At 40.7% G+C, this 9,716-nt stretch overlaps 1 protein-coding gene across 1 annotated transcript; it reads left to right on the top strand.

The window, feature by feature from the left end:
- The first annotated feature begins 877 nt into the window (after positions 1 to 877).
- Positions 878 to 1,958, top strand: LOC149216156 (uncharacterized). The gene is made up of 2 exons (XM_089389844.1): positions 878 to 1,707; positions 1,787 to 1,958. Exons 1-2 carry the CDS (start codon positions 878 to 880, stop codon positions 1,956 to 1,958), a joined length of 1,002 nt encoding a protein of 333 aa, XP_089245970.1.
- Positions 1,959 to 9,716: the final 7,758 nt, after the last annotated feature.

Raw genomic sequence — 9,716 nt, 5'->3', positions numbered from 1 at the left:
TCTTTCACGATGACTTTGAATGGACACAACCTTTAGATTATGAGCATATACCCTTCCGCTGTCGCAAGTGTCATGAGCATGGCCACCTCTTCCGAGATTGTCCTCTAAATTTACAGTCCAAAGCCGCTACTGCTGTCTCTGACAAAGACTCGGAAGGTTTCATAAAAATTCCCAACCACCGTAGGCATGCCAAAAAAAGCCAGCCAGTCTCGGACAATGCCTTCAAAGCTAACTCCCAGAACAGATTCTCTGTTCTTGCCTCGCAAGTTATGCAAGACCAACCCAGTTCTGTCCCCCCATTTATGACCACTACGCCCTCAACTTCCCACAACCCCTCAGCCCCCTTGCAGTCCTCTGACCCTGCTATATCAAACCACACTCCTAACCCTTCTCTGAAGAAAGAAAAATTGGTTTCTGATCTTAGTCCCTTCTCCTCCTCCCAAGAGAGATCTATGCCGGATAATAAACAGCAAGACATTGACATGGAGACAGATGCCACTCTAGCTCTTAGTCTCCATGACGAAGTGGATGAGGAAGATCAGAGTTCTCCTATTGTCATGGAGGAAGGTCAGGTGGATGTCAGTTTAGATGGTTTAGACATCTTCAAACTAGAAACTGCATGCAAACAGAGAGAATACAACTCAATTCCCCCCTGGCAAATAGAAAAACTGGAAGGAGTCCTAACCAAGGTGCAGCACAATAAAAGCCTTGGCATACAAGGAGGCAGCCCCTGGGATGGGAAAAAGGTGCTCAAAGAAACTAAGAAAAGAGGAAGAAAGACAGACCTTCAAAGAACCATAATAATAGGTGAAGTACTTATGGAATCGGGGCGATTCCCTAAGTTGAAAAAGTTCTATAAACCTAAACCTCAGTTTACATGAAGTTAATATCCTGGAATGTGAGAGGACTCAATAGCCCCTCAAAGCATAGAATGATCAAGAACTTGATTCAACAAGAAAAACCAACCATAGTTTTTCTTCAAGAGACAAAAAGCAGCACCGAAGCTATTGAAAGAATTCGCGGCAAGGTCTGGGCAGGAAGTAACTCTATTTCTGTAGACGCCTCTGGAGCCTCAGGTGGTCTGGCCATTCTGTGGAACCCGCAGATTATCTCATTATATGACTTCCATGCCACCCTCCATCTTATTCAAGCCTCCTTACACCTCATAGGCACCGCTATCCATGGGCATCTCACAAATGTTTATTTTCCACAGACAATACAACAAAAATTGGATCTGCTGGAAACGATCTCTATCCTTAATGAAAATAGGCAATTCCCCCTTTGGATTGGCGGCGGTGACTTCAACATAATAACATCCATGGAAGAGAAACAAGGAGGTAGAATCGGGCTCGACAGTGACAGCGATGGCCTCAGACAATTCATAAAAGCCAATCAATTTATGGACATTCCAACCTCCAATGGAATTTTCACTTGGGCTAACAAGCGTCGAGGTATTCACCATATTGCCTCCAAGCTTGATAGATTCCTCCTCTCGGATAATGAAATCCACCTGGGAGGGGATTTCAATGCCTCCATTATCCCCCAAGGAGGATCTGATCATTGGCCAATTCTGCTACAATGGTCCAGGCCAGGTAACTGCTGCAACAGACCTTTCAGATTCGAAGCATTCTGGTTCACAAATACCAATTTTAAGGAAGTAGTCAGCGATGCATGGGCATCTTACATCCCGCTAGAGGGAGCCAAAATGTATCAATTCCAACAAAAATTGAAAAACTTGAAACAAGTCCTCAAAGTTTGGAATCGCACAAATTTTGGTAATATTCAGGCAAAGCGCCAACAATTGGAACAACAAATGCAAGTACTTCAACAAACTCTCATTCTTGAAGGCAGAACAGACGAACAAGCACAACAGGAGCAGATACTCTGGAACCAAATTGAAGAGCGCCGGAAACAAGAGGAAATTCTCTGGCGGCAAAAATCCAGAATCAATTGGCTAAAAGAGGGGGAGAAGAACACAAAATTCTTCCACAAAACCACAATCCAAAGGCGAATGCACAATAATATTACCTTCATCAACAATCAACAAGGTGAAAGAATTGAAGCACATGAGGACATGGAAAAGGAATTCACAGGGTATTTTAAGGAAATTCTAACGGAACCCATAGACAACAGGGATGAAGCAATCAGAGCCATCACGCAGCACATTCCTAGCATCATAACTGCGGATCACAATAACAAACTGCTCCAGCCCACGTCCATGCAGGAAGTTGAAGAAGCCATGGCTCAGCTCAAAGATGGAAAGGCTCCTGGGCCTGATGGCTTCACAACCAATTTCTTTCATGAATTTTGGGAGCTCATCAAAGTTGAGGTATGGGATCTCGTTGAGGAATCCAGAAGCATGCATTGGATCCTCCCGGCCCTCAATACCACCTTCATAGCTTTGGTACCCAAGGGAGAAGAGCCCAACAGGCCGGAAAAATACAGACCAATCGCGTTATGCAATGTAATCTACAAGCTAATCTCAAAGGTCATCGCAAACAGGCTCAAACCTCTCCTGCCCTTACTCATCTCTCCAGAACAGACAGGATATGTAGAAGGTCGGCAGATCATGGATGTAATCATATTATCAAATGAGGTAATTCACTCATTAAAGATTCTTAAGAAACCAAGTATGATTCTATAACTAGACCTTTCTAAAGCTTTTGATAAGCTTAGTTGGAATTTCATTCAAAAAATTCTTTTAGCCTTTGGCTTTAGTGCAACCTGGACCAGGTGGATTATGAACCTTATTACCTCTCCCAGCTTCTCTGTTCTTCTGAATGGTTCTCCCTCACCTCCTTTTCGACCCTCTCGCGGCATTAGGCAGGGGGATCCTCTTTCACCTTTTCTCTTTGTTCTAATGGCAGAAGGTCTTAGCAGACTTCTCAAATCTGTTGTCGCCTCTCAAGCGCTTAAAGGTATCTCCATCCATGGCCTCAATCCTCTGTCTCATCAGCAGTTCGTTGATGACACCATGTTATTCGGTCATCCTTCCTCGAGAGAAGCCTCTGTTTTCAAATCTCTACTCTCCCTCTATCCGATGCCTCTGGCACTTCCATTAATGCCTCGAAATCTCAGCTCTTCTTCTTTAACACCCCCCCTCTACGCAAAGAAACATTGCCAGAATTTTGGGATTCACCATATCCCATTTGCCATCCAAATACCTAGGGGCTCCTCTTTCTGATTCAGCCATCAAACATGCTTCCTGGAGGTCTCTCCTTGATAAGCTTGAATCAAATCTCTCATCTTGGACCTTTCATGCTCTAAATATGGCAGGCAGACTAGTCCTGATCAAATCGGTCCTTCAAGCAATGCCATTGTACCTCTTTTCCATCATGGCAGCTCCAAAATGGGTCCTTAAAGCCATTCGCAACCTCCAGCGCAACTTCCTCTGGGGCTCCACTGGACGGAATCGAAAATGGGCTCTTGTTAACTGGAAAGAAGTCTGTAAAATCAAATCAGAAGGAGGACTAGGACTTCGGGATCCGCTTCAAAGTAACAACACAATGGGAGCACGAATGTGGTGGAATTGGATCTCCAAACCTCATTCACCATGGGCTCGATTATGGCAAGCAAAATATGCCCCGGGAAGTCAATGGAACGATCTCATTAGAATCAACTCCACAGCCCAAGGATCACCCATCTGGAACACTGCAAAGATTCACAGCCACTTCATTCAAGAACACAGCTTCTGGGAAATCCACTCAGGCACGACAGCCAAGTTTTGGGAGGATTCGTGGCAGCAGCTCCCCAAACTTGCAAATCTATTCCAAAAGCCCCTCTGGCAATCTCATATGCAGCAAGCGAACCTTATCCAGGTTCACCAATTCTGGCATCAATCAGGGCATCATGAATACCAATCATGGAAACCAGCGAGCAGATGGCAGAGGGATTGGCAGGGAGAAACATATTCAGATATTGATCAGGAACTCACTTACCGAAGAATCCGTCACTCCAACCAGCAGGACAAGCTCAGATGGGGTCACACGCACAAAGGCACATTCACCACTAAAGAAGCACATCAACTGCGGTATTTAGACATCCAAGCGGATAAAGATCAAATATGGGCTCGAGTTTGGCTACCAGGGCTATGGCCCAAGATCTCAACCTTCTTATGGCTCCTAAGTAAAGGGCACATTCTCACATGGGACAATTTGATAAAAAGGGGATTCATTGGTCCATCAAGATGTCCAAATTGCAATCTCAACTCTGAGACCATCAGCCATTTAATGGAGACATGTCCACTAGCTAAGCAACTTTGGGAGAAAGTTGAGAAATGCAACAAGAGAACAGAACCCAGGGGGGAGGATGTAACGGAAAATATCAGGAACTGGAACAAGAACCCGTTCAAAAGCCAGCTTCTCAATACTTTATGGGGTCTCATACCAGGCTTTTTGTACTGGATTCTCTGGAAAGAGCGCAACTCCAGAATCTTCAACAACACATCCCGGACAATAGACGCTCTGTGGCTCATCTACAAAAAAAACATCCAGGAAACCTTAACCATAAGAACCTGGTATGATACAGACATGCCAGAAACGCAACAAGAGAGGGATATTTTGAAAGAATGGAATCTTGATCTTTCTGCCTTTGCCAAGGTCATCACTCGTCCCCCACGCAGCTCCACCTCCCCATCCTCCTGGTCCCCACCAGCTACCAATTCATTCAAGCTCAACTTCGATGGGGCAACTAAAGGAAATCCTGGACCTGCCGAATTTGGAGGAATCTTCAGAAGCCATACAGGAGCACTACTGCACATTTACTATGGATCAATAGGAAAAGACACTAACAATGTAGCCGAGCTGGAAGGACTCTAGCAAGGGATCTGTCTAGCAGAAAAAAATCACTTCTTCCCTCTTGAGGTTGAGGGAGATTCTCTCATCCTTATAGCAGCGACCAAGAAAATTTAGGCAGGGGCTACAGCAGTCAAGCTAGCAACTAGCTGGAGATTGCTAAGTAGATTGGAATCCCTAGAGGCAAAGCTTAAGAATCCCCAAAGTATAACCTTCTAGCGTGTAAGAAGAACAGCAAACCAGGTAGCGGACAGAATGGCTAACCAAGGTGTTTCTCAGCTATTACAATACTTCTCTGGCTCCTTGGACATGGTAGATGATGATCAACTCAAAAGGGACTGCATCTCTTTGGTGCAAAAGGACCTCTCCCTCCCGGATGCGGGTGGCTCCAGCGCGTAGCATGTTAGTGGCTCGTCACATGGGCATGTGTCAGCCCGGACGAGCCACGCAATACAGGTCCGGTGGTTATTTAAGATCGGCGGCGGTAGTCCATCTATGGGATTTAATTCGGGTCATTTCAGTATTAACTGCTCTTCTTGGTAGCAGGAAAATGGCGCTACAAAGGCCTGGCACCTCTGTCATGCTCCTGTAGTCTTGCATAAGGTCTGGGTGTTCGGAGGTTGAGTCGGATTATTCACTCACGTATTCACTGGTTCTGAGGGAGATTACGAAGGGTTACTCCTGCTCTCTAGCCAATTTGGGGATGCAGCGTGAGCGCCAAAGGATGATTAGCAGGCGCGGAAGCTCCAGAGGTCGTGCTTCGTCTCAGAGGCATGCTATTTCCCCCTCTTCCTCAATTGAGGTTTCATCAGACCACCGTCGCTCCAGAGGACGTGCAGTCGGCCGCGGCAGGGCAACGGAGCACAGAGAAATCATGGATTGTGGCCACTCTGTGCATCCCATGGTCAGGTATCGAATTCCCTGCTCTCTGGCAAATTCAACATTCATAGTTTCGGTTTCGGTGGAGCACTGTAGCAATCCAGGAGGTCAAGAGGAAGCTCCGTAGGAAAACCCTCCTCGGATTCCAGGGTTGGTTCCCACAATCGACATGCAAGTTCCCACTATCGACCTGCAGCACCCCGTCAAGGATAGTTCCTCCCCAGACTCTCAGGCAGGCCCCAGCGAACCCGCGCAGAGGAACAATCTTCCCGACCCGGACATCCCCAAGCACTTCAGGGGCAAAGAGGAGGACGACCCGCACACCACAGATGATGAATAACTCGACCTGCTGTTCGTTCCCAGTCGCTGAGAAGGGAAAGTTTTCTCTGTTTGCTCTCACTGTTATCTTGTATGTGTCAGGACTCAGTCCTTATGTGTTTCAGTGTCGGCTATCCATATGTGTTAAGTGTCGGTCTTATGCACTGTCCTGTGTCGTTATGCTTCCAATTTTGTTCCCATGTAATTTTGGACATGTTTATTCCTGAGCATACTGTCAATCTCTCGACAGGAATCACAGAGCTACGGCTCTGTTGTAACACTGATGCTGTAATTTTTTACTTTTTGTAATATAATAGATTAGTCTGATTCAGAAAAAAAAAAATAAACCCTAGGAAATAATATTTTAAACTCAAATGGTTAATAAACATAAGGGATTACTATCATTATAAACCCAATAAATTATTAATATTATAAACCCAAGGGAAAAATATTATAAGCCTAAGCTATCAACAAACCCAAGAGATCAATGTTAAAACGAGAAGGGATTTATAAACCCAATGATTGATATTTTAAACCCCACAGATTGATAAACTCACACAATTATTAATATTATAAACCTTAAGGATTAATAAACTTTAGAGATTGTTAATATTATAAACCCTAGCTATTATTAATATTATAAACCACATTGTCTCAATATAATTTGAATATACTATTAAAATATTTTAGAATATTTCATAGAGTTAAATCCTTTCCATCCTCCTAATAATTGTTAATAAATAAATTAAAATTTAGAAAATCTTACTTACTGCATAATATAAAAATTTAATTTTAAATTTTATTTAAAAAAAAAAACACCGCTATTTTAATAAAATTTAATAAAAAAAAAAAAAAAACACCTCTACTTTAATCAGATTGAGAAATTTGACCCCAAAACAAAAAAAAATCGTTAAGAGAAAAATTGGTTATTGTCGGAATTCAATCGAATCGAACAGCTGTAGTTAATTCATTACAGAAAGCGATAACAAAAAATGAAGGGCCCTTGGCTCTAGCAGCTAGTAATGATAGCATAGAGAGCACTGCCAAGTGCATGTCAAGCTTTTCTTTTAATGAATATACCTCAATTTCTTATTGTGGTTTCTCAGGGGCTAATTCGCAAGAAAAGTGCACATGAATTTCTTCTGCTTCCAATCTCTCAAACAGCCCATGGAGATTTATCAGCTGTCACGACGTTGCATAAAGAAAATGCTATCAGAGATTAATTTTTGGCTGTGTCCCCCACAAACTCTCCGTTAACAAGTTCACTGCCATGACAAAAATAAAAGAATAAAATGAAAGTCTCTGGAACTGATATATGCATTAGGCTTTCTGTTCAGCTCTACTTTCTAACTTTCCTGATCATATAAATCATACAAGAAATTAATAGAAATAGTATAGAGGTATGTGTTTGGAGATATGTACCAAGTGGGTACCTTTGCTCCTTCATGCAAAAGAATTCAAGAGCTTCGAAACATTCTTTCTTACCACGCCGCTGCCAATAGATATATTTCTCAGGCACCTGGATTGCATTAACACAACAACTCCATAACTCTTCTTTTATGTAGTTTTACAATACCACGTGAAGAAAATTTAAGTGACATTGTATCCTACGCTCATGACCTCATAATTTATCTAACAGTGTCAATGCCAACATTATCAGTGTTAGTTTAAGTAACATAGCCTAATAGGCCGTTCGCATAATATCGCCAAGGCTTTTAGGCAGGTAGCGGTAGATTCTGCTCTAGATTCACTTTTTTGTTAAATAACTAGAAAAGAGGCTAATAGTTATTTAAAGTAAAATTAAAATTAAACTAGTATATTTAATGAATTAAATATAGTTGACCTAGGTCTAAAACTTCATTTGTATTTAACGCAGACAGATAAATATATCATAATAAAAATAATATTTAAAAAAAATATTATAATAATTAAACAATAAAAAATATATATTATTAATAATAAATTATTATTATTAATTCTTATTAATAACTAATAATTATGACACAACTACATGACATGGATGGATTATTTTATTTTATTTTTTTATAAATTACCTAATGTTATTTTTGATGTGATAATTTGTATAATAAGTTTATAATTGTATTATGGAAATGGAAAAAGATAAAGATAAATTTTACGTAATTGTTAAAAAAAATATAAATTTAAAAATGTAATGTAATTAATATTTAAAATTTTATCATATTATTAACTAATTCATTATTTTGGGTATAAAATAATGTGTTTTGTATTATGTCTTAAAAGTGTTTTTGTTGACTTGAGAGTTGGTGTTCTTGGACTTAAAAAATTGGTTAATGGCTCAAGATCCAGAGATATCTAGAAAGTCAATTCCTTTCAGGGCCAGCGTGTAATTTTAGGTGCCTTGGTTTTATTTGAATAACAAGGGATAAGTGAGTAAGCCTACATTCATTGATACTGGCTGGTAAAAACTAATTTGACAACTAAATTAAAAACAGTTGTAGAAATAAAGTCTCACCAAATCAAAGTCTTGAGTTCAAATCTTGTACTATCCTCTGGTCAAAATGAGAAGTTAAACGTGATGAAAATGTAAGTAGACTTGGAGTAGTTCATTTAGAGATAGTTATGAAAATGAAACTCACCAAATCAAAATCTTGAATTCAAAACTAAATTATGGTAAATTTTCAACTATTTAAAAATAAAATAATAATCTAAATTATTAAAAAATATCCATTAACTCAGGAAATTCGATACTAATCAATTACGATTTTCCTATAATATTCTCTGGGCAAATTCATGGATTTGTATCCAACCTCCACTGTCCCAATCTCAGTGTTTCATAGCTCTCTTTTGCAAGGGGAATTATTACTCCGTTACTGAGCTATAAAAAGACTTCTTAAATCATAATACATACCTCTATCCTTTGGACACCCGAGCTTGCCGTGTCTGGAAGCAATAGAGCATGCTCACACTCGTTTACTTTTCGGTGATTTCTCTTTCTGGATTCACATCAGCTGTTGAACATGAACCAATAGATTCCACGTCCTCCCGTCTATCCTGAACATTTGTACTCTGTCATTTCTTGACACCCTACATTGGATACCATGAATATTTCCAGACATATCAGGGTACCTCCAATATGCGTTTACATGTTCAAGTTCTGTCATGAACAGTTGCCTGGTCCCACTATCATCATCCGTGGACGTCCTCTTTCTAGGCACGACGGTTTGGTCCCACCATGATCATCGATGCATATTTAGGGATCAGTACACAGAATATCAGAGTTGCCATGTGAATGCTGATTTAGGAGTCCGTCAATAAGGTTACGAACCCTACCCTGTTGAGTCAAAGAATGGCAGTGGATTTCAGGTTCCATCCACGCACCGACCATGTACAAAAGGCCATTGGATGTGGAGTGCTCCACTGAAGAGGACTGCTCTAGATGGAACTGAATACAAAATCTTACTTCCTTGACAGCGAAGGCATTGATGCATATGATCAAACTCCCTATTTTCCTTATTTTCAACATATAATTTGTAAGCAATTCACAAAGGAAATTTGTTTATGTTTTGACCGTTTCTTTCGAGGTCATCTAGATGTCCGCTTATAATTATAATCATAAACTTACGTCACTGGATATAAATATCTAAGTGCGAACAACTATTTGCTTAAAAATGATCGTATGCTGGGAATTAGGTAATATAGCAATTCAATGTAGCAAAATTCTTTAGGTTGGCAATTATGTTACTA

This window comes from Pinus tabuliformis, chromosome 1_1, assembly GCF_031772625.1.
Source record: "Pinus tabuliformis cultivar Carrire ecotype Pingquan chromosome 1_1, CPIR1, whole genome shotgun sequence".
NCBI classification, from domain to species: Eukaryota; Viridiplantae; Streptophyta; class Pinopsida; order Pinales; family Pinaceae; genus Pinus; species Pinus tabuliformis.
This window is presented reverse-complemented; position numbering and strand designations above follow the sequence as displayed.